Source organism: Plectropomus leopardus, chromosome 24, assembly GCF_026936395.1.
Source record: "Plectropomus leopardus strain MGB_pleo_1.0 chromosome 24, ASM2693639v1, whole genome shotgun sequence".
Classification (NCBI taxonomy): Eukaryota; Metazoa; Chordata; class Actinopteri; order Perciformes; family Serranidae; genus Plectropomus; species Plectropomus leopardus.
In genome coordinates, this window is record NC_142199.1 from 13,937,494 (window position 1) to 13,963,486 (window position 25,993).

The 25,993-nt window shown below is 39.3% G+C and overlaps 2 protein-coding genes across 4 annotated transcripts in view; one reads left to right on the plus strand and one right to left on the minus strand.

Annotated features, from left to right (window-relative positions):
- Nucleotides 1-14,672, minus strand: part of LOC121962717 (gamma-aminobutyric acid receptor subunit beta-3-like) — an 81,885-nt gene extending 67,213 nt beyond the window's left edge. The window contains exon 1 of one of the 2 annotated variants that reach the window (XM_088074902.1): nucleotides 14,004-14,672. In XM_088074902.1, the coding sequence (XP_087931028.1) occupies nucleotides 14,004-14,155 (152 nt within the window). In that variant the 5' untranslated portion in view covers nucleotides 14,156-14,672. The remainder of the gene's footprint in view (nucleotides 1-14,003) is intronic. The other variant, XM_088074903.1, reaches the window with a different exon arrangement.
- The window catches only part of LOC121962718 (gamma-aminobutyric acid receptor subunit alpha-5-like), a 270,680-nt gene extending 244,837 nt beyond the window's left edge, over nucleotides 1-25,843 (plus strand). For both annotated transcript variants that reach the window (XM_088074904.1, XM_042512977.2), the window contains 4 exons: nucleotides 5,888-6,031; nucleotides 16,803-16,955; nucleotides 17,213-17,424; nucleotides 19,028-25,843. In XM_088074904.1, the coding sequence (XP_087931030.1) occupies nucleotides 5,888-6,031; nucleotides 16,803-16,955; nucleotides 17,213-17,424; nucleotides 19,028-19,327 (809 nt within the window). In that variant the 3' untranslated portion in view covers nucleotides 19,328-25,843. The remainder of the gene's footprint in view (nucleotides 1-5,887; nucleotides 6,032-16,802; nucleotides 16,956-17,212; nucleotides 17,425-19,027) is intronic.
- The last annotated feature ends 150 nt before the right edge of the window (nucleotides 25,844-25,993 follow it).

Here is a 25,993-nt window from a genome sequence, read left to right on the forward strand (position 1 = left end):
TTACCGGAGAGGATTATGAACCGCCTGGCTCAAATCACAGTGTCAGTGACGGCCAATTTAATCACCAGAATGCATTGCAAAGGGACGTTATCCAAAGTCTATGTTCTTGGCTAACAGGAATGTTGCAGATTGAGCACCTTTTTTTGATGCATTGTTCTCTGTTGCAAGTACTATTAAAAAAGATGTTGTAAGAGGTGACCACGAGATGAGGAGATAAGCGCATGTTCTCCAATGCTTAATTAGGCCAGTGATCGGAAGGGTTTCCCCAAATGCCTTCTTAACATAACGTCTTGGCTATGTGTCCTACCACTGAGGACATGTTTAGAAACTTGAGTGGCCCTGTGGGTATTTAAAGACAGATCTGGCCAAATGCCACACCTTGGGAGCTTCTTGGGCTAAAAGGATGAGGCTCTTATCCCCAGATTTCTGTGAGACGCAGTCCACACACACTCAAGGGAAGCACATTTGACTGCAATCCAATTACAGTGTAAGGAGCTGTTGGGCCAGCCCACGGCGAGTTCTAACCTAATTGCACAGGTGCGATGCCCTGCAGGTGAGAGGTGTAAGTGTATAATAGGAATAATGTGTTCATAGCAACACTGCACTGTGTAAGGTGAAGTGTAACAGTAGGGAGGATGTCTTTCACTGTTTGTAGTGCTGAGACTGTACGGCCTCAGTCTGACCTGAACACCTCCTGATTCAGCCTTTGTTCTCAGGTAGCATTACACATCACACAGGCTGGACCTCCACTGTCATTACTGCAGCGTAATGACAACGTTCAACCCAGCTGCCAGAATAAGTGTTAGATTCGTAGATTTCTGCAAACTATGGTTACATAGTTGTGGTTCGGAAAAGATCATGTTTGAGCTTAAGAGACCTGCTTTTTGCATTAATGTCACAGGATAAAAACAATCGCTTTTTCTTGCACTATCCGGGCAGAAAACGCAGTGATGTTTTGGTAAAAGAACAGCTGATTTTCATGGCATTTTCCCAGCAGGAAACAGCAGTATCTTGGTAAAAAAAAAAAAAAAAAAACCAACAACAAAAAAAAAACATTTTTGTGTCATTATCCCAGCAGGACACACAGGGATGTCTTGGGGAAAAAATAAATAAATAAAAAGAAATTATGGCACTGTTCTGACAGGAAATGCAATAATGTGTCACTTAAAAACAGTTGCTCTCTGTGGCACCATCCTGATTAACAACACAGCAATGAATCATGAAAAACAGCCAGTTTTGTTGCTGTTGTTCTCAGACAGCGGTCTGCAGTGATCTGCAGCTCTGCACGATCACTTCAGAGATGTTGATATGTATGAAAATTAAAAATACAATCTATCCGTGGGTGACAGACATGCACAATGCAAAAATGTTCCTCTGGCAACTGGACTTTATAGTCAAACCTGCACAGCAAAAGCAAATAAACAAAAGACTGCAATCCACTGTATCCACTGTTTACTATTGGACATCAGTGGGGGATAAAAGGAGACAACATTTGGTGTAATGAAAAATGGGCAAAATTAATCCCTCATGTATAAAAAAAGCCACCAAATCTCTCCACCCCCCTCCTCCTTTTACGCAGAACATCATGATTTGATCATTCAGTGTTGAAGAGAGCAGGAACTACAGAAATGAGTGTGAAAGGGTTTTCCAGGCTGGCCAACAAAATGTCTTTATTTTAGGCCTTTATAGGCGGACTGGTCCAGAAATGCCATTGATACTACGCAAAGTATCTACCAACAACATGTTGTTTTCAGAAGAAAATACTCAAGTGAAGTACAAGTAACTCAAATTCATACTTGAGTAAAGTACTCCAGTAAATTTGCTTAGTTGCGTCCCACCACTGGATATAAGGAAAGCTTAACCATGACTCCACGCTGAGATTGCAGTTACTGTGATTTTCTATGCAAAGCTAAAACTAGTTGCCTTCAATATAAGTGGGATTTTTCCACAGTCACGATTGCTTTTCCCACCACATTTCATTTTGTGGAATAAAAAAGAAAGAATCACCACAATTCAGACCCTGTTCTTAACTACCTTTTGACCATATTTGCAGTTACTGCATTTTGGCTTTGCAGGGCATATTCCCAGTCCTGGACCACACTGATGATGGTCATAATAGCCTCGAAGTGCACATTCATACACCTGTCTTCCATGGCTCCTTGTGTCCCCTTACTGGTGACAGAGAAGTGATTTGCTGTGTAATAAAAGCACAAGGGCCTGCTCTAAGGTTGGTCCAGGTAAAGAGCAATTAATCCCTGATTCTGGCCTACAGTACCTGTGTCCTAATTTAACCACTGGCCTGCAGCCACACAGCTCTCACACATGCGCTAGGTAGTGAGCTCAGCCACGAGTGGCTTTTAATTCAAGATGCAATCCTTTTAAACAAATCAAATGGCTGCTAAACATGCTGCAATTTCTTTTTTTACCATGCATCTTTGAGAGTTAAGACATTGCTAGTTTCTGGAGTTTTTTGTTGGAATTGTTGGTGCATCAGACACTAATGCTGTAAACACTTTTTGATGAATGGCCTGGAAAACCACCACAACCATGACAGTCACATTAAATCAGCCTCAGTTTAAGGTCACTGGTTGAGCTCATACAGGCAGAAAAACAGTTGCTGAAGAAAACTACTTTCCCCCAGATGACCACATGATTGCTATAATCGACAGCACAAAAAAAGAGCGGTCATGTGCAACTTTGCAGAGCTGGTTTTCGTAGCGAGGCGGATGTTGAGACAGTGTCAGTTCTCTGAGTAAGTGCGAAAGGATGCAGATAATGATGTGTGCAGAACCTGGCCACGTGAGCAGAGAAAAACAATGAAATCTGCTCTAATGAGTCATCTTTCAGCTTGTCCTGCCTTCAACCCACATTGATCCCGCTGAACATATGTAGTAGTGAATCATTTTTTGATTGCTCTCCTTCTTGGAACCTTTCATATTCTCAGACACTTGAATTACTCTTATAAATAAACCTGAACAGCAGAGAGGCACGTGCAATCCAAACCGCCAGATCTCAATGAATTTTCAGGATAAGAATTTCCTCTTTAACCAACATCAGTTAGGACTTAGCGGGTCACACAGAGGGCTGAAGCTGTCCCAAAGCCAAACCATGGCCCAAATTCTTGTTTGAAACTACTAATTCTGCATGTGTCTTGCATGCAACTTTCACATACAGCCTTTTTAGCTTTTGTTTTTTTCAGTTTGTACTCACCACAAAAATGACAGCAGTGGTTCCACAACCTGTGTTTTATATGCTTTTCTGACAGGTGACCTTTTGCAGTTGTGGGAGTAATTGACTGTTTTCTAAGCCGCACTCCATGAGTTGCTGTTGCTATATCTGTCAAGTTTTCCATCCATCTCGCTCAGCACATATGCAGTTTACAGTGATAACATGGCAGATTGGCACCACTCAGACTTCTTGTAATTTCAAGGCTAATGACTGTAGATTTCACAGTTGTCTGCTAACACAAGAAATGTTCTTGTAATGCAGTGTGGAGCCAGGCAGTCCTTGTGCTATGAGAAAATGTACAATCAGACTGTTATTTGTTCTAACATTACACCCTATTATGTTTGCTTAAATAGTTGTTCATATATTAAAGATTATGTTTCACCATAAAGAGCCTGACAGAGCTGCTAACACAGGGAGGAAATTCAATAAGGAATGCACCAGTTGTTACCAGACCTCTTTTAAACATAGCCCATAACCTCACAAGCTAATGTGACCTAATAAGTAATGTGCTTCTTGACCTTGGGATGCCCAGTTAGTTAGCCAGACATGCTAATGTTTGCAGCTTCTGTTACAGCAAAAAAAAAAAAAAACATTGTTAAATTCAGTTCAGACAGCATGATGTTGTTATATAGGCCCAAAACAGTTCCATCTTTTCCCAGTTTCAACTTTGGTTTCCTTTAACTATTTAACTACTTATATTTAACTATCATGTTTCCAGCCTCAGCAGTAGCAAGTAGTTTTATTCGTTAATTTTGCACAGTTCATACAAATCATACCAAAGTGACATAGAGCCTGCGCTTACTTTTGTTGTCTGGAGATGGAGGGCTATTTTGACCAAAACATGATCTTTTCCTTGCCTTGTGGGTTTTTTCCCAAAGCCTTCGAGTTAACCAAAGTGTTACATTATAATGTAACATATTCATGGTTTGCAGAAACATACAATGCTGATTTTTTCTGTTAAGCAGGTTGCCAAATTTGTTGATACGAGCATTCATTCTCTGCACAAGTGTTCAGTAATTTTGAACTTTACTTTCTAGATGTTAATTGTCCAGCTATAGTAACATGCTGTTAAAATCTGATTGGAAATCAACCCCGTGCTAATTCTGTGCTGATTATTGACATGTGTGACACACTGAATACTAATTTGACTCTAATGTTGTTTAGGAGTGACACATTGGGGTTTGCGAAATCCTCTGCATTTATTTTCATGAATGTTTCAGGCCACAGCACTCAGAGTGTGTAGAGCGACTGTATAATAAGTGATGAGTTTGGCTGAGTTGTAGCTCCCCTTGCCTCACACATAAGACGGGAGCAGCAAAGCATTAAGCGTGAACTGTTGAAAAGTTGGCACAGGTGCACCGCCCTGCCTGCCAAAGTCTTTAGCTCTTCCTCTGCGTAATGAAATTCACCAATAATCCCTTATTGCAATCTAACTACCCTACAATTAAAGGTGCTGGCCTTTGACCTGACAGTGCTCTGCATATAGAGTACAGCAGTCGCCAGCTGCCAAGTGAGCACCCACAATGGAAGCACTCAGGTTAAGATGTTATCCACTGGACAGAAATAAACAACTCTGTTACACAAGGCCAAGCAAAGGGTTTAATTAGTGTTTGTCACAATCAGCAGAACAAGTTGCTAACATGTGACTGTTGTAATGAACCTGTCTTATGCTCTGTTTATAGATATTCAAGGGTCATGAATGTCACACTTTTAGAAATTGCCAGCTGCTAAAAATACATTTGGCTTCACAGAATTCCCTGTCCTCTTTTTCAACATCTTCTGTTTTCCCCCCAATTTCCTCCTCACTCTGTCTATTTTCAGAATATGTTTTTAAGATCATCAGTATTTTTCAAATATTATGTAAGTTTACATTATCACAAATAGCTTTTCACGGCTTGCTTCCTCCCTTTTTTCATCCCTTTTTTTGTGTCGAAAATACGTCAAAGTCTTGATAAAAGGCGGATTTAGGGAAAGGACAGCAATCACAGTAAACAGTAAATAAACTGCATAAATTATTCTCAAATAAATAGTGCGCATGAATCTCAGGTCAGATAAAAACAAACATTTGAGATCTAAAACATTCAGTTGAATAAATGTCTCTCTCCATGCCAGTTACAGTTTTCATTGTTTATTTTCCAGCCCTCAGCAGGGGGCAGGTGATGGATCGATGTCCAGCGTTTGTACGAGATTCAGCATGAATAAATGAAATAGCAGGAGCGGCTGCAGTGTCTGAGCTCTGTTTTTCATCACAAGTGTGATGCAACACATTACGGTTAATCTGACTCGGTCTGGTTCCTGCCGACAGGGGAGCTCACCTCTGACCCAGAAGTGTGGTTTAAACAAAAATACACTCAAATACCCACCCACATACACACACACACACACACACACTCACACATAAACAGGCGTGCAAGCAAAATTCTGTTTCTGGCTTGAAGCCTGTGGTCTAATCAAAAAGTGCTAGAAAGACTCGGCGCCAGCAGTCAAATAGACACATGAGCACATGGGCAGCTACACATAAATGAGGGATGACAGGGTTCAGACTAACTGTTGCTAAGTAGTTTAACTTGCATTTTGGATATTTGTATATGACAAAAGAACATGTTAAATTCTAAATTTACAAGCCAATTTGAGTCATCTCTGTCTCTGTCTCTCTCAGATGCCTATCCGGTATCAGAGGTGGTCTACACTTGGACTCAGGGAGCTGCTAAGTCCGTGGTTGTCGCAGAGGACGGTTCCAGACTCAACCAGTACCATCTGATTGGGCAAACTGCCGGCACAGAGAACATACACACAAGCAGAGGTGGGTGTTTGTGAGTGTATGTCTACTTGTACAGAAAAGACAATCTAATTTAACACTAACAGAGAAAACAAACAAAAAATGCTACTAGAATAATAATAATAATTATAATCTTTAATTGTATAGCACCTTTCACACATAAAATGCACCTCAAAGTGCTTTACATGCAAGAGTGCTAAAAATTAAAACCTTACATTATATAGAAATATATATATCAATAAAATAAAATAAAATAATCATCATTTTGCTACTGGAATAGTGGTAGTGGTAGTATAAACCCTTTCCCACGAGGCAAAAAACCTACTAACAACCAGGTTCAACAGGTGCAAACTTTCCCCATGTGCTGGGGATGTATAAAGACAGCTTGATACAGCGTTGGAGGTTGGGCTCTGTTCATTCCTATGAAAGTTGCTCTGTGGCGTGTGAAGCCAAAAATGTTCTAGGGTATAGAATTTCCCAGATTTTCTGCATCGTTGAGCCTACTAGGGATTTCGCCAGCCAAGCAGCTAACTTGCAGTTTATCTCTCTGCAAACTTGATTGTGGATAGCAATGAATTTAATCATGCAGCTTATGTAGACTTTTGATATGATAAAGGACCAAATGGATCAAATCCCGATAGTGAAACAAACCATTTTGTGTTTGTGATGCTCAAAAAATATATCCACTGATTTTCAGATGCCCTTTTTCTCCTTATAAATCCCAATGATATCACATGACAGACCCTGTTATAATTCCACAGTTTGGTCACTGTCAGATTGGCTTCAAAAGCCCATCGCTTTTCCATTGGACTTGCAGTGGACACACTAGTTTTCGCCCCTTTTCCAGCGCAATGCCATGACACTCCATCACAAGCAGCAGCAATTAAACATCTTTCCCAATTATGCCTGGGACAAACTGCCTGCATCAGCAACGCGGGAGCATCATAAATACTGTTGGGGTTTTTTTTTTGTCGGTGCCCATATTAACGATTAGAGCAGCCACACTGCCAGCGTGAGCAGCGCTGCTTCGGCACGGCTCAGCTGCTTCTCAGCTGCAGCACATCTACAGAAACAGAGTCCGATTAATTTTTCTGCGTGCAGCACCCAGTTTTCAGCAGAATTATGAAGATAAAATGGTGTCTTGATCATTTTATTGACATCATACCACCTTTTACTGCAGTTTCAATTACTCTGTCAGACATTAGGAAATACAAATATATCTGTTTTACCCAACCATTCCCATTTTCGGTTTCAAAATGAAAGCCCTCTGACAGTGTTTCTGTCAACGGAATCCCATCAGTTTTTGACACAAGGCATTTTATTGTGAAACATATGTAGGACCATGTTCTTGTTGCAATATTTAACTGCCCAGAGCAGCTCAAACCCACAGGGCATTTTCATATTAACCCTTTAAAACCTCAGCAAATTGGTTTGATTTTCTTTGCAAAAACATGTGGATAAGGCAATGAGCAACTACACAAGACATGGCCCAAAAATAAGCAAAAAATTAGTAAAAAGTTACAAGAAAATTACCTGGAAATAAGCGCCAAAAAAGTTAAAAACAAGAACATGAAAATATGCTGAAAATTGAAAATAAAATATGTATACCTTGTTTTCTATAACACCATTAAAAAAAGTGAGGCATACTCATCTACTGCAAAGCCCTGTACACCCCTCTGGTATACCGGCAATGGGAAAGGAGGGTTGTTGTTTTTCTTTTAACTTTGTCTAGTGTTTTTTCTTGCATTAATAAAAATCTGCATATTCAGCACATGCTAATTTTGGCGAGAAAAGAGTGTAAGTGTTGGAGTTTAAGTAAAATAAGTAATGAAATTAGCAGTATAGTAGTGCACCTTAATTTCAGAGGATGAACATTTGATGATGTGCAACAAGTGATGCAAGACAAATAAACATGTTCCTCAGACAGCTGTGGAACATGAGCTGCAGCGTACACAGTACAATGGAAAAGGACAGAGGCTGTACCAGATTCAGTTTATGTCAAAGGCTGAATAATACACACTGTGAATGCAAGCATAATGGAGTACAGTATTGTTGAGGAATGATGTGAATGTCAGGACATCCAGTCCATATAATTTCATTTGATGAAGGGAGCAGGCTAGTAATAGCTGTTGCTAGGAAACGCATGCAGTGCTGTCCATTCAAAGGTTATCAATTATGTGTATAGTCACTGTAGCATGTAGCTACCAGTAGTGCTGTAGCTGTAACATAATAGAGGGGGGAAATCATATATTACATTCACTTGCCAGTCTTTGGTTTGTTTTATTTTTCTAAATATCTGGAGAAATATCTGATTTTGTTAACCTCTCTGACACTATTTAGCAAGTTATTTCATATGCCATTGTTAGCACAATGTTAGAATTTCCTTCTTCCCAGTTCTCATCATTACTAAACAGTAATTTCATCAAAATATCCGTACAGATATGTGCTCAACATTTCAAATCAATCTTTTACTCTTCATCTGATCACAACCATAAAAGCAAGCGAACGTTAGATTCATATGTCAAGCCACTCGGCTTCACCTGTGGTTTCCAAACTTTTCCTGTCAGGGACCACTTTCCTAACTGACAACCTCTAAGAGACATAAATTATGTATCTTCTATAATATAAAATTGAAAAAGTCATGGAATTTCTCAATTACATTTTCCAGGCTTGGAAAAGTCATGCAATTTGTCAAAAACCTTGAAAATTGTGGACTTAACTTGTGTATAATGAAATTGTAATAATAATCTTAATAGATAACCTCCCACACAATTTTACATGAGGGCAACTTATTTTTCTGTAGCTTTTGAAGTGAAGTAGCTCTAATATGTGTATGTAATATGTAATATGCCTCCATGTATGCCAGCTCACAGAATGTTCCAACAGAGTTTAAAAAACACTCTGAAAGTCGGGCAAGACATTTTTTTTTATTATGTGTCCTTGAAAAGTCATGGAAGTTTAGAAATAGTGTCCATGAAAATGTGTTACGTCACCTTTATATACAGCGCCTTGCTGCTTTAAATACTCCATGTTAATCTATAGAGCCAAAAACACTATTTACGTCTCTTTGAGTGCTCAGCTGTGTAAGGAAATGTAAAATGTAAAAATGGCCATTTACGGGGTTTTGTGACATCGTGACAGCTATAGAATAATACATTACCCTTTTATCTATTGAAAGGCATAAAATTAAAAACCTTATATAACATAAAATGTAAAAGAATTTTCCTCCACGTCCATCGTAATATTAACAATTACTATACCAATAACACAATCTCCTTATTCTTCCACTTTCTTGTGCACCTTTTTCACGGGTAAATTCATACTGTGTGATGCATGATAAGTGTAATACCAAATAACATGATGTAACTAATTCTAGATTAGAAAAGATAAACTGTGCGGGAAGAGATGGGCGTGCAAGGCCGAGAGTAAATGTGGGAAACATTATCAGGAGATCAGAGTCAATGAGTGGAGGCGAGTGGAGGAGAGTAGCCTATCCCTCACACAACCAGCTGTCTACAGGCCCGGACAGCCCTGTCAAACAACACTTATCCCCGCATGAGCCCAGGCGCGCACACACACACACACACACACACACACACACACAAACACACACAGAGCTAGAGAGAGACCTGAGACCTCGGGTTAATCCCCCCCCATCCAACCACCCATCAGCTTTTGCATAAGAAGATGACATCACAGATCAGCGAGGGATTGGTTGGTCGGCTGTCGCTGAGTGTGTGAGTCTGTGTGTTTGTGCTCTTGGACATTTATTCTCATGAGGACCAAATGTCCTCACAATACTAGTAAAAAAACTACAAAGTCAGGATATTTTGACTCTTCCTGGTTACTGTAACATATATCATAGTTTAAGGCTAAATTTAGGGCCAGTTTTAAGGTATAATTTTAAATACTGTTGATTTTATTTGGTGTGATTGGAAGCTTCTGTTTTGAAATTTAACCAAAAGGGAATATTTTTACCTAAAATGTACAGTAGGTCCTCACAAAGCAAGAAAAAGAGATTTGCGTGTGTCTGTTTGTAGGTTAGGATTGGACAGCCTCGCTCTGACGCGTGGGGGGGTTGCGTGGGGGTGGGAGCGTTGAAAGGCATCTGCTTAATACTCTTATGTAAAACGGAACTGTAATACACTTCCCTCCAGTTTCTAGTAGAATCATTATTAAAAGTGTGGATTTCCCCTGTTTTTTATTTATTTATTTTTATTTTATTTGCATGCTACAACTGAATCCTTCTCTTGGTTTTTAGGAGTAGGGTTAAAGGGTTCGTCGGTTGAGGGAGTGCACTGCTGCCTGGCTAGAGGGCTGAATTACTGGTTGGCATGTTAACCAGTTTGCAAGTTATTTAACCAGTAAAATCCTCAAGATACCTTCACATTTAAGTACGTCAAAGCCATATTTAAGTAAAAGCGCAGATTACGGAAAATGACTTTAGTAGAAGTTCAAGTCTTTTAACAGAGTATCACTTGTGTAAAACTCTTAAAGTATCTGATATTTACTGTACTTTACTATCAAAAGTAATTTTAATATATGAAATGTACTCCAGAAATGAAAGTAAAAGTACAAGGAAATGCTGGTTTAAAAAAAGAAGCAAGCATGAAGATGATGAAGTTCATTTTCTTTGTAAACCACCTTAAAAATAGAGTGTACATGATGCTTTAGGGGAAACGAGGTCTTCTTCGCTACTTTACAGTTTTAAAGAGCAAAGTTTTTCCTTCTCTCTCATTCCTTCAATTGAGCGTCCATCCCTCAATCCTTCTTCCCCTCCTCTGCTCCATCCATTTTTGCAGTAAATATCTACGATGTTTAGGGGCAATGTAGAGAAGTAAAAGTATTTTATTTAGGAAATGCAGTGACGTAAAAGTGAAAGTTGACAGAAATATAAAAACTCAAGTAAAGTACAGATGCTCCCAAAAAATACTGAAACACCACTGTAGAAAAGTTTAGATTAGAGTATAGAATTGGAAAATTTCATTTTTAAATCAAGTTGTCTGGTAGGACATTTATCCAGAATATACTTCAAATTAAAACTGCACCAAAACACATTGTGCATAGTCTTAACCCTTTGAAACGTCAGTGCAACGTCACTTTTCTTGTGCTGTGTTGCAGAATTTTTATACATTTTAAGCACTTTATTCAAGTCATGTTTGTCTTGTTTATTTGTTTTTTAATTTATTATTCTAAACGCTACCATTGATAACTTTTATGAAAATAACTTTGTGTCGTATTTGCTGAAACAAAAGCTGACATTTCTCACCTTAAAATATTTTCAGAAACATATTTTAGGATACTGTTTAGCTGGCTTGTGAGTGCTTTTTCCAACATGGTGGCCAGGTAACAAACGTTTTACAGCTAACCAGTGCACTCAAATATGTTACAGAAACCATCTAACCACCAATTATGTAACATAAACAAAGACTGAGTTTTCTTGTGGTGCCTTCATAAAATGTAAACATGACTATATTCTGTTCATAAGCACACAGAGTTAGCTAGCTAGCATGCTTGCTGTAATTGAAAGTTTTCTATCTCTTCAATAGATTATAACATAAAGGAATAACCAAGAAATACCAAATCCATACTTGGCAAATGTGTTTACAGTTCCTCAAGACAATGCAATATTTTCTACCACATAATTAATTCAGTTTATGCAAGCCCAACATACACTCCCTCAAAAGCGTCCAGCAACAATAATAGTCAAATTTTAGATATTTAAATTGACTGGAGCCAAAAAAAAATACAATTTTACCAAATGTAGATCATAAACTGATGTATATAAAAAGGACTCATGAAATATATGAACATCAGTGCTTTAAAAACACTGACATAAGATCCAGTGACCAATGAGGCATCCACGTTTCTATATCCATGCCTCACACACCTCTTTTTGTATCTTTATATTTTATGTTATTTTTTTAAGTCATGCAGGCTAGCTAGCCATGTTTCATCATCAGCTTATTGTCAAATTAAGCTGTCAAATTTTCAGATTTCACATTTTCAGCCTCCTTCGAGCCGTCTTGGCCTCCTGTCAGATTGCTAAATGACACCAGTTACTCCTTCCTTCTTAAATGAGTGATCAGGCAACAATCAGGCATAAACAGCATTTTATCATCTTTGAAATGCCATCTTATCATTTTGAAAAAAGATGCATCCTTTACCTGAGCGTTTAATCAATAGCAGAGGTCATTGTATATGTATTTATATGTCTGACAGTTTACTTAACGTTATCTGTCCGCCCCTAAATCATCAAACTGCCATCTGGTGCTCTGATTATAACGAGAAAATGCGAAACGTTATCTGTGAATTTAGCTGAAGCCCCAACAGCAGTAAATCATAAATCATGCAGCTCAGAGCTTCTGTCTGGACGACGTCCAAATCGGCGGTGGAGATTGCTGATGAGTTTTGGCTCCGGGGGGGTCACATTGAGTCCAGTAGGTTAATTTACTCTCTGTATGTGTTTGACTCTCTCAGTAATAACTTTCACAGACCTAATATGACTCTTTACAGCTTGATGCTAAACATGCTAACATGCAGTAAAGGATTCAGCTGATAAGGTGTAATCATACATGTGGGAAACTTGTGAAGCAACTTTTGCAACCTTAGCAACACCTTGGGGAATATCTTTGAAGATATAGTCCCTAGAAGTCATTAAACATGATTAAAATTGTGTATTAAGGGTAATAAATGTCCCTGAAATGGGTTCATTGCTTGCTGTAAAGGCCAGTAGATTTCTCTTGCTCTGATAAATGTCACCTGGAGTTAACTATTGTTTCCTCGCTTGATTAAAACAGGTCTGACAGTCAGCTTTATTGGGTCTAGACAACGTAATGAAGCACTTGTAAAGCTGAAATTCAAAACAGAATTCAATTAATGATAATCTGGCCTTTCTCGTGCTGACCTGCAGCGGCTCGTCTCCTCTCTAGCTGCATGGCCTCAACAGAAAGTTTTTTTATTGCTATATTATAAAAACAGATCTTGAAAAGACACGTATGGAGATTCACAGCTCAGGATACAGCATGGATATTAGGTTGTGAGCTTTAATTAGCACATCTAATCTGAGACAGCAGTCCCGTTTGAGGACACGGAGGAGGAGATTAGCCCACAAGTTTCTCTTTAAAGACATCTTCGGGTTATGACTGAGGCTGTCTCAGACAGTAATATCTCCAGACTCTAAAAGGAGATGAGACGTCCTGTAGCATTAGATCTTTACAGAATATAACTAAGAGCATTTACTCAAGACTGTACTTAAGTATGAATCTGAGGTTCTTTACTTGAGTCTGATCCTGTCATGATACTTTATACTTTTACTCCACTTCATGTCAGAGGGAACTATTGTACCCTTTACTTTACTACATTTATCTGGCAACTTTAGTTACTTTCCAGATTAAGGTTTTTGCATCAAAAAATAGAGTTTATAAAATGTGATGTTTTGTTATAAATTAAATCACAGTTGGTTAACAGTTGGTTGTTTAATCAATCGGTCAATTCAAAGAAAATTGATTGCCAACTATTACATTTAAGTCTTTTTAGAATTTTGAGTTTTAGAATGTGTGTGGGTTTTTTTTATTAATTTTTTTGGCTGTTTTTTCCTCTTTTTTGCTTTTTTATAATTTTGACTTTATGTATTGTTTTCTTTGTTTAAAATAATTTTGAGGTTTTTTTTTTAGTGTTTTTAAAAAAAAAAAAAAACAATATTTTTACTTTTTGGCATGTCTTTTTCATAGATTTTTCTGCATTGGGTACTTTTACATTTAATACTTTAATTCCATTTGCCTGATTATACTTTCATTTCAATGCAGGACTTTTACTTGCAGCACAGTATTTTCACAGGGTGCTATTAGTACTTAAGTGAAGGATCTGAATACTTCTTCCACCACTGGTTCTTTGCACAGTTTGTAGGGCTTGCAGGGCTTAAAAAAACTAGTTTCCAGAGGTTGCTCACTAGTTTGGACCTCTCTAAATGTGCATCGTGTATTTTCCCACTCACCAGTTGACCAGCATGGCAGCATTGTTCCCCGATATAAAAGGAAGTTCCCCTCGGACGTAGCGAAATACAAATCCTTGGGAGAAAAGCAGTAAGATCCACCAGAGGAACATGTTCCTCCTCATTCCTCCGCCGCCGGTCCTGTCGGGATCCATGCATCAAGGGCGACCCCGGGCTGTCCCAGGTCGGCGGTTGATGGGGTAGCTGTGAGCCAGGCGGCCTGGAGTCATGAGGGCGTCAGTTGGCCCAGGTGATGGGGGTCGTGGGAAGAGCTAATGGGGATCTCCTGGTCGAGGCATGGCGGTGAGGTGGACGAGTTTGTAGCTGATGTTTGCCTCACTTTCAGGCCGTTGTCAGTTGCATTTTCTGAATTGCTTTTTTGTCCAGACTTCTCAAACAGCTGTCAAATCACAAAAACATAAAAAGGAAGACCGGTGTCCACACGGTCAGCCCCCCTCCATCCCACCAGTGATTAGCAGCAGCGAGTGTCCCTCTCCGTGGCTTTGACTGAGGTGTGTGTGGTGGCAGTCAGCAGTTGGAGATCATGCTTCATGTGTGTTTCTGAGTGTGTGTGCGTGTCGGTGCCTGGATTGGCAGGATGGTGTGGGCGGAGCTTAGAGCTGTGTGAAGATCCCAGGACAGGGAGCCCCCCCTCCCTCCCCATTCCCTCTCTTTCTCTCACTGATGGCAGGATGCAGATTGTAACCAGGGATTAGGGAGGTTCAAAAATCCGATTTTGCCTGGAGAAAGCCTCATGTATTACTCTGCGTATGTGTGTGTGTCTGTGTGTGTGTGTGTGTGTGTGTCTGTGTGTGTGTGAGAGTGAGAGAGAGAGAGTGTGTACATGTGCCCTAGTGTGTGGAATATTGTCACTGGGTTTTTCATAGTTTACCAGCGCCTGCAGTCACAAACTGCTGCTGGCGAGAGGATTTTTTTAAAGCCTCAAATGCAATTTTCCCTTGTTTAACTGAATATCGTGTCCCCCCTCTCTCTTTCTGTCTCACTACACTTCCCCTGGCTTTCCCTCCAAATGTTGAATCCCAGATGCTAACTGCATAATAATCTATTGTCAGCAGTGGTGGAGTGTAACTAAGTTTATTTATTTAAGTATTGTACTTAAGTATGAATTTGAGGTACCTGTACTTCAGACTGCTGTTTTCATGCTGCTTCCTGATTTAACTCCACTAAATTTCAGACAGAAATGTTGTACTTTTTACTCCACTACATTTAACAGAACTGTGTGGTTACTTAACAGATAAAGATTTTTGCATGAAATCATGTGAGTTTATAAAATATGATGTTTTGTTATAAATTAAATGTTCAAACAGTTTATACAAGTACAGCAGCAAAAATTAGTTGTTTAATTAAAGAGCTGATTCACAGAAAATTAATTTCCAAGTATTCTGATTAACATTTAAGTCTTTTTCTGTTTTGTTTATATATGTATATATATGTATATATATATATATATATATATATATATATATATATATATATATATATATATATATATATATATGTATATACATTTTTTTTTAATAATTTTGAATTATTTCTATTTTTTTGATAATTTAGAGGGTTTGGGTCTGTTTTTTCATAATTTTGAGGTCTTTGGTTGTGTTTTGTTATATGATTTTGAGGGTGTTTTTCTCTGATTTTGGGGTGTGGGTTTTTTCTGCGTTTGGTATTTGTACCTTCACTTAAGTAACAGATCTGAATACTTCTTCAGCCACTGATTGTCATGTCCACATAATAATTAACCCTCTCATATTTCACTAAATAATGGAGATGAAGTCAGATTCATTTTGCTGTCACCTTCAACTAAAATTGTTCTTTTCATTTCAGCTTTATTTTTAACCGTTCCACCTCCATTCTGCAGTTTTCACCACCTGTAATTATTTAATCATGAAATAGCAGGAAGAAGGAGAGACACATTTTTGGAGGAGAAGAAAAGAGAAGCACCTTTCAATCTGTCAACTTTGTGGTTGTCAGCCAGTAATGACGATGTTGTCCTGTGTGGTAACCCAGCAAATCACATTAATAATTCCACTTTGTTCAAACAATATTTACCCTGCTGTGGTTCATTTTAAAAGGACAGTTCACCCAAAAATCAAAAATGCATATTTTTCCTCTTAACAAGATTTTGTACAAGGTGCTTGAGGGCTAAATTATTAAATGGAGTGTATTAGATAAAACTTTAAAACTAGGAATCAAAGAATGGCTGTGGCTGCAGTATTTACTAATGCCATATGAGTGTCAATCTTTGGTAAACACCAGTAAATAGTCTGCACCAGGATGTTTCGCTTGCCTGTAAAACACTCAAACCAGAGAACTTTCCGCCGTTAGCACAAATTTTGAGCTGTACTTCAGCAGTATATAAGCAAAAGTTAATTTATGATAAGTATGTTTGCTCCATTTACAAATTTGCAAGAGTCCTGGAATTTGACTCACCCCTGTTTGTACAAACCCTTTCTTATGTGCTGTTTGTCAATCTAGATTGTTTTGGTGTTGAGTTTTTAAAAAGTATTTCTTTGGGGCTTCGAGTACCACAAGCCGAGTGCCATCTAGCTCCATTATATTGGAGAGGACATCTTTACTGTCAATTTCTCTCACACTTTAAAAATCTCATATCAAAACTATCCAGACTGATAAAGCACTACAGGTAAGAGGAGAAATATGTACTTCTGATTTTTGGTTGACCCGTTCCTTTAAAGCAGATATCTCTACCATTAAGACACGTCTAAGCACTTGTTTATTGTCCCTATCTAACTTTCTACCCTTTTTATTTGTCTGTCCCCTCAGGACAGTACACTGTGATGATGGCCCACTTCTACCTGAAGAGGAAGATTGGATATTTTGTCATCCAGACGTATATGCCCTGTTTCATGACTGTAATCCTGTCCCAGGTGTCATTTTGGCTAAACAGAGAATCAGTTCCTGCGAGGACTGTCTTTGGTGAGTGACGCCGCTTATTTACTCACTTACTTTTTAATGTTTTGATTTGTCTGGGTAATATTCCTGTCATGCACAGTCACACAGGGGAGAATAATAACAGTTGGCCGCTGAGCAGCAGCACTGCAGTCGCTGGCAGTTAAGAGTTATTAAAGCGCCCACCTTTGTTGAGTGAGGGGAGGATGGTACTTGTCTCCAGACAGGCTTTAAAAAAAAAGCAACCTCAATTTAAACTTGTCACGGCCTGTGTTTGCACCCAGGGGTGACCACTGTGCTGACCATGACCACGCTCAGCATTAGCGCCAGGAACTCGCTCCCTAAAGTGGCCTACGCTACAGCCATGGATTGGTTCATTGCTGTCTGCTACGCGTTCGTCTTTTCCGCCCTCATCGAGTTCGCCACGGTGAACTACTTCACCAAGAGGAGCTGGGCCTGGGATGGCAAGAAGGCTCTGGAAGCACAGCACCCTAAGGTACAGCTGGAGGCACTGCATTTCATAGCCCTTAAAATACCACACATGTAAACATGTATATGCTATTCTACTCCATTCTTTAAAGGACCATGTGAATGTGACTTTCACATGTTGTAGCCCATAAACTATAAACCACTAATACTTTACGTCACTGTCGACAATTTTCTAAACCATACAGTCCCTTTTCAGTCTTAATTATGTGCCCTCCAAACAGTTAAACTTGCTTAAAATAGCTCATCATTTACTCGTATGGTCCTTTAAATACCTTTAAGGAATTTTTTGACACTTTTAGAAATATACTAATTTGCTCTCTTGAGATATTAGATGACAAGATCAATACACCTTTTATGCCTGTATACTGAATATGTAGCAAGAGCCAAGAAATGGTTAGCCTAGCTTAGCGTAAAGACAGAAGGCAGAGGGAAAGAGCTAGCTGGCTTCTGTGGTTGACACAAAAAGGTATGCACACCCTTCTTAAGATCACTAAAGGTAGGATTTTTGTTTTAGCTTTGGATAGAGCTAGGCTAGCTGTTTCCCCCTATTTCCAGTATTTATGCGAAGCTAAGCTAACTGGTTCCACACTCAGTGCACAGCTAGAGTGGTCAGCTCAATCACCAGAACAAATGTTGGCATTGTACGTTATTATGTCGTGGATACACTGAAACTTTGGTGTGGTTAGGTTTAGGCACAAAAAAACACTTGATAATGGTTAGGAAAAGATCATGTTTGGGCTTAAAATACCAGTTTTTTTGGCGACAATGCCCATTAGAAAAGCAGCCAAGTCTTGGTTAAGAACAATCACCTTAGGTGCCACTATCTCTGCTGGAAAGGCAGCATTGTCTTGGCAGGAAAGAGTGCAATGTCTTGGTACAAAACAACAACTTTTCATGCCACTATCCCAGCTAGAAACGCAGCATTGCCTCAGTAAAAAAAAAAACCACTTTTCATACTGCTAAATCTTGTTTTTGTTGTTTGTTGGTCTCGAACAGCAGTCTACAGCCTGGCAGGCGTCTTGCCTACATGCACAACATCCACAATCCCCTTTGCACCCTATATGACAAAGCCAGCTCATAAACTAGATTACCCTAGAAATGTTTATATAACATGTATGAAATGTACAAATGGGGCGTTTTGTGGTTTGCGGAAATGTATAATGCCCGCATTTTCTTCTAGCGACAGGACTTGAGTGGTATTAATCCACTTTTTCCATGTCTAATATGTTAATCCCAAATGAGAGTTCAAGCTAACTGTTTTAAATTTGTGATTTGCACAAACGGTGAAAAGGATTTATATACAAGTAATCAGGATATTGATGTCACTTCACAATAATGATTACTATACAAGTTGCTTGCTTAAATAGTTCCAGAGATTTCTGGGGAAAGTGTCATGTGTCTGTTAGCAGCTGCACTAAACATAAACTTGCATGTTGCGATCATGATAAATAAAAATCAAAGCGAATTGAATTAAATCACACAGCATCCCATGTTTTGCCATAAATGTTTCTCTTCTGTAAAATCACAAATCATTCCAGGAAGAATAAAAAACATTGATTATCCAGGAACAGCAGGATTTGAAACTACTTTACTGTTCTACCCCGCTGCAGAAACGAGACCCCATGGTGCTGTCCAAAAAGCCCAACAACGTCTGCTCGGCGGGTGTCAACTACACCCCCAACCTCACCAAGGACGTGTCCATCTCCACCATCTCCAACACGACGTCGGTGCAGCTGAGGGCCTCGGAGACCAAGATGGTAGACCCCAAGAAGACCTACAACAGTGTCAGTAAGATCGATAAAATGTCGCGGATAGTGTTTCCTGTCCTCTTTGGAACCTTCAACCTCGTCTACTGGGCTACGTATCTTAACAGAGAACCGGTGGTGAAAGGAGTGGTCACCTCAACGTAATCTTTCTTTTTTTTCTGAGACAGAGAGTTCGTATAAGGGATTCAATTTGGAGGTGGTTGGACTAAACGGAAAAGGGGTTGTTGTGAGGTCTCAAGAAAAAAAAAAAACAAATATCTGCGCTTGAAGAACAAAAACTATACTCAACTATCTAATTCAAGCACTTTGAATGGATGCAAGGCTGCAACAGAATCCCTTTCCTGTTTCTCATGGCCTAACAAACTGCTTGATCACAAACAAACTTGCTTCTAAGACTTCGAGAGCGGGTGCTTTGCTTCTTTCTCATCTATCCTGCTGCAGTTTGCATGACACTCTCCTCAAAGGGACTCCTCTTTGTCTTGAATACCGACCATGTATATGTCCATTACTGCTTAAAGTATGGGAGCGCGCTCGATCGCTACAACTTGAGGTTTTAAACTAAACTAACAAAGGCATTTTGAGCGATTTTTTCCTAAATTTAAACTTATCGTGGAGGCTTGAAATGCACTGAGCTTATGCTATGGAAAAAAAAAGCTCTGTAATCTAACATGCATTTGAAAAATTGATTTAAAAAAAGGTACTTAACTCCACACTGTGGAAGAAACATCTCTTGAGATTAATGCTGCAAGTGCATTAATAATTTAGTTTTCTGTCTGTTTTTTTTTTTTGTTTTTTTTTTTTTAAAAAACCTTTGCTGTTTTTTTCTTCTATAGCAGTGGGTGCTTTTGTGTCTCTTTGTACATCTTTACTTGAAGATTCAAAGCCTTCTGCTGCAGGCCTGGTTTCCCAAAAGCATCGGCAGATGGATTCTCAGTGGAAAAGGATGATCGGATGCTACCTGAGGGTGAAAAAAAAATTTATTGGGAACATAATCATTGCAGGAGATTCTGAGATTTTAAAAGACGCTTCTTCATTCATACAAAAAAATTAAAAAGTCGTCACTTAGAGCAGTTTGCTAAAAAGAATATCCATAAAACTTGTTTTTTGGCCCACTTACACTGGGTGAGTGGACATCTGTGAGTTCAGGACAAATTAAGGATATGTGCTTTTACTGAATTTTGAGCGCAGGTCACTCAGCTAGGAAACTAATATTCACAGTTGAGAGACCAGTGCTCCAAACGCAAAGTGTGTGACGTACAAATCAGCAAAGTGAGAGTTCAGAGACTGTCATTCAGTGAGATGACCAGGGTGGAAACACCTATTTAGGCAAGCATGGTCCTTGCTGATACTTTGGCAAATCACTGCAATACCACCAGCTCTGAGAAAAACTTTGACTCAGATCGAACCAACACTTGCACTTCAGGAAGATGTTTCAATTCATCTGTTGCATAAAGCTGCCCTAAGTTTGTTCAACTTAAAAGAAAACTTTGGTATTTTCAATATGAACCCCTATTTTCCATGTTTTTGTGTTTTAGTGACTAATGGGAACAATTATTTTTAATACTGATATTTTTACCATTTCTTCAGTATTGAGATTGCTGCAGCTGTAAAATAGACTATAATGTAACCACTGGGTGCATTTGTGCACCCTGAATTTACGTCTACTAAAAGTGCTTGATTTTGTCACGCACAGGTTCAAATTTTTCTTCTGACTGTTGCAGTGATATTACACGCTGTCAGACAGCACCAGAGGCGTCCGCTTGATGCGTACCCGAGCGCCATTTCTTCAGAACACAGCCAGATAGATCTTGTTGCTTGCGCCTAAAACATGTCGGACAGTGCCAGTTTGTAACGCCATAATATAAAGGGTGCAAAGGCGCTTATAGGGCTGGTGGGTCCCACAAACCCGGATTTTGATGCGGTGTTTGTGTACACTTTGTTTTCCTTGATTTCCATGGTAACAGATATATGAGCAAGTTCAAAGTTCAGGGCGCAGTGTTATGAAGAAGTAGTGTGTCCCAACTGTGTTCATATTTCGTGCATACATAGTTTGTAAGACTAGCCATAGTACCTGCTAAAAGTAAATATACATTATGGAAAGAATTTCTGCAGAGATAGACCTTTCTGTTAAAAAGTAAGATTCTTTGTGTTTTACCCGAAACAGCTCCGAAATCCCCATCGCCAAAGCAACCAAACTCCATTTCAGTGAACTATATATATATATATATATATATATATATATATTTTTTTTTAAGAGTTGTTTCCATTGCTCACTTAGACACAAAAACATGGGAAAGAGGATCAGTTTGTAAAATATTGAATATACCCTTTAAGTGGACTAATTTGCCATAAATTCTGGGTAAATTAAGAGTCTTTCACTGCAGCAAAATGTTTGTCTTCTGGGAGAATTCAACGATTACAAAGACATTTTAGAGGGGAAATGCTGACCTCCTGATAGAGGACAACAAAGTAAGGAGTAAAACAATCAATGAAGTTTGATTATCATGCTTTTCTTTCTGCATTCTGGTGCTGTAACTGTATCAGATAAACTGCTCGTTTATACATCAGCAGAAGTAGACAGACATTCGCCAAGAAATGGTAAACAAGTGTCAGCAAATTTACAGTAAGGGTCTGTGTCACAGAGAAATTTTTATTTTTTTCTGTAGTGAATGAACTGATTCTAATGCAATTGTTTTGCCTCCTAAAATGACAGTGTGATCAAACCTTTAAGCTATAAAAATTTGGGGGAAATTAGGCCCGGTTTCATAAGAAATCATGTAAATAAACGTAATTTTCAACTTTGCTTTGAGACAAAAAAAAAGACAATGTCACCTTTGAGTTTTACACTTTTGGAAGAAAAAAAAGTACCAAAGTCTAATGTTGACTTTCAAATATGTTTTTGTCTGATATCTTTCTTAATGTTTGTGCGCACATGTGTAAGATTCTGTTCTTGTTGCTTGTAGAGGAGCTCACATCTGATCAAACCTTCGATCTTTGGATCTTTTGTTGATCTATTTCTACATTGACTTGATCAAACTGGAAGCAATGAGCACACGTTGTGGCATTTCGGCTCGAGCCCACCATAGCACAGCGTGTGTGACTTGCTGGACTATGGTGAGACATACTCAGGAACAAAGGACCCGAGCTCCCGGCAGAAGAGGTGCCTCAGAGTCACTGTTTGTTTAATCTCGTGGATTTAAAGCAGTGCAGTTGGGGGCAAAGACACAATGGCTTGGTGAAAAACCATCAAATAAAGACGACATCAGCTGCTACTGGACCTGCTTTGCTTTGTGAAATTCGGACCTACAGTGAATATCGTCACGATATCAGCTTAAAGTTCTTTCTTTTACTTTGAAACTTTGTGCAATAATTTCCTGTAGTGTTTTTGTGCTGGTTTGGGTTGATGTTCTGTAAGGTGTTGCTTTCTGTCAAACGCTCTGTGGGTGTCTATCAGCTACGTTTCAGTGCTTGGTCAAGTGCAGCAGCAGTGTCAAAGGAAGTCCAGTGAGATGCACTTGAAAGGCGATCTATTCATCTGTCCATCTGTGGTCGCCATGGCAGCAAGTCCAAATGAACAGACCAGGCATCCTTTTCCCCGCTAACAACGTCCAACCTCTGTCTGTCCCTCCACCCCCTGCCCGTCTCTGACTCTGCTGCTAATTCACACGATCAAGAAACGTGCTAATTCCCCTTTTGTTTCTGATGACGCAGTCCTTCTTACAGTTTGGGGTCATTTGTTTGTTTTGTCAGAGCTGAATGGCTCCGCTGCTGCTTCATTTCAGCTGACTAAGCCTTATTTTGAGTTATGTTACCAAAGGAAATGGGACTGAACTGTAAGAAGCATTTTGCTCCCTAATCATGTAAATGTATTTAGCCTCTGTTATTTTCCCTGTGGAAGGCAGTGTCAGTCTGCCTACCACTGAAACATTCCCATCAGCCTTAGCTGTACTTTTTGTGCTTATTCAGTGCTAAATAACTCATGTTAGCATGCTAATACACTATGAAGAACACGTTAAACATTATACCTACTTCCATGAGCAATTTAGTATGGTTATTGTTAGCATGCTAATGTTAGCATTTAGCACGAAGCACTGCTGTGCTGTGCCTGAGTGCAGCATCACAGAGCCGCTACCATGGCTGTACACCAGTGATGAATGGCTGTTCAAATTTGGCCCCTCAACAAAAAATGTAGCCCTCCCCTGACAAAGGCTAAATTTTATTGTCATTTTTGATAAACCACTGTTTGGGATGAGTGAGAACACCATTATCTGTAACTGTTCGACCAACTAAATTATCTGTATCTGGACTCTGAAGGGGCGGAGTTTAAATGACCATCTCATTCTCATTCTGAGCTGGTTAAAAAACACACCAACAACAATATAAAGGGTGCAAAGGCGCTTATAGGGCTGGTGGTATGGGAGGTGGATGGGTCCCACAAACCCGGACTTTGATGCGGGAGTCCAGTGTTTGTTTCCCATCTGTGATGTTTTTTTCTACACTTTACCATGTGACTCTTTGCCCTCAGCCAAACCATCTGTGAGTTTGTCGCCTATATCTAACTGTCAGTGCTGTTGTTGCCTAAACACAACCTCATGCAGCATCATCCCACCATGTGCATTTGTTGACATCACGGTAGCGGCATCGCGCAGCGTAAACAACAGAGGCGGAGGGATATCTGACTCGTAACATGTCTCCGCTCTGTTAGTGGAAGTCCATTGACGAGCTGCAAAGTGTGATGAGGTGGGATGAGAACGTGTTGAAAATACAGAGGGTGTGGCTTTATCAGAGAGCGAAACTGATATGTGTTGATCAGAAGTTGCTACATTTATTATTTATTAGAAAATAATTTTCAGAACAGCCTCAGAATTGACCTTCAGATCATGTTTGATCACAAGAGTGTGATTAAACATAGCTACTCAAATTTTCTTTAATTATGAGTACAGACATTGGCACTATTTACTCGGATGATACTCGTACTCATTAAAAGTACATTATCCGTATCGGATACTCGTTTCATGCTCGTGTTCGGCTCATTCTGATGTACTACATTCTAGAACATCTCTAGAAACTGATATGTGCATATGAATGCAGAATCTTTAGCAGCAGGACAAGATTTTGGAATCTGAAGCATTCGAGTTCTGTTTGGGGTCAGTTTGTCGAGTAGTATTGACCAATCATGTTAGAGCAGGCTTTGGTTGAAAGTAAACCGCCTGTGTGGAGATCAAAAGAAGCAGAACATATTGGCCGAAATGCAGTCTCAAAAACTGTAAAACTGTAGGCTGTCGTGTGACAACAATTTAACTTTTAATTATTTTTTTTTAATCTGGAAAAGTAACTTGTTCATAGAAGTCTCATAACTCCAACATTAATCTTGCATCTTAAATTGCCAATGAGACTGCAAACAAACACCAGAGCAAGTGAATTATTGGGATATCTATTGGCGAAACTGGCAACCCCGAAATATTATCTATGGGGTCAGCATTGGGGGGGGGGGCTTCTGCTAAAGTACAGCAACACAACTTGGACAAACCATACTGTAGTACTAACGAGAACCAGTTGTGTACTAATAATAGCAATTTGTTGTGTTTGTTTATGATTAGGGTTGGACTACAAATGGACTACAGTGTGTGGTTGCCTGTTGTACAGTAGTCACTTTATTTTCATTTATTTATATTTTTTATTCATTTATGGGAAAAACATTTTGAGCTTATTTGAATATTGGAGGTTGATGTGCCGCCCCACTCCCCAATCGATAATATAATTACTGCCTTTCCTCAGATGCTAAATCATAACCAGAAAAATGACCAGACTGTACGGCTGCAGACCAGCTGTAAACAAATATCACCCTAAATCTCTTCAACCAAAAATGTTGTCCCCCTAAAACATGAAAAAGTATTCCCTTTTATAGTTTACAAAACTTTATTACTTTTGATAAATAGACCCTTAGACTTCATTCTGTCCATATATACGTCTTTCTTGTGATTCAAAAAATGAGTGCCCCTGTCTACCCATCCATCCATCCATCCATCTAACCAGCCCTCTCTTCTCTATTGCCAGCCAAGTAACGATTGCCGCCCCTCCCTCCTTCCTTCAGCCACTGTGACAGACTCATCTGCCATACATCTGTTAGAAAAGGGATTTAGTTCCGCTTAAGTTACTTTCACCCATTCAGGGGGGCCCCTTACAGCAAAGCGCTGCATTCCAATTTAAGCCCCGACTGGCCTAGCCGATGACAAATGCTTGTTTTTCTCTCCGCGGTGTCTGGACAGCTGTGGCTGGTGCGTGTTCGGGACAAATTTAGGATTGATTATATGTACTTTATCCGAAGCTAGCTCATGGGCGGTGAAGCAGACTGAAGTTTTGTACATGGGTCTCTCAGCAGGGGACTGTAATGCTGCGGTCGCAACATCCCAGGAAGGCCGTAGAACAGCCATCACACGTGCATGAAGTTTCTCTTGCTTTTGAGCATTGATAAGTAACTTTTTCGGAGGAAACGTTAAACTGAGATCTTTGCTTAAATTTAAAAAAAAAAAAAAAAAAGCAGCAAAGCCATTGTAGCTATAGCTGGGCTTAAAGTATTTGTTATTCATTCTTTGTTTTATGTACTGTATTTGTTTTATGTATTATACTTAAAACGATCAAATAAAACGGATGAACAAAGATGGCATTCATCATTAAGCATGGGGCAAAGCCGCTGTGTGTTATAGAATCCATCTTATAGCTTATAAAGCGTCATTAAATCATGATTATAGCTGCTAATACAAGAGGGGAATCTGATGTCTGTGGTGTTTCCATCTTGGCTGATTCCCT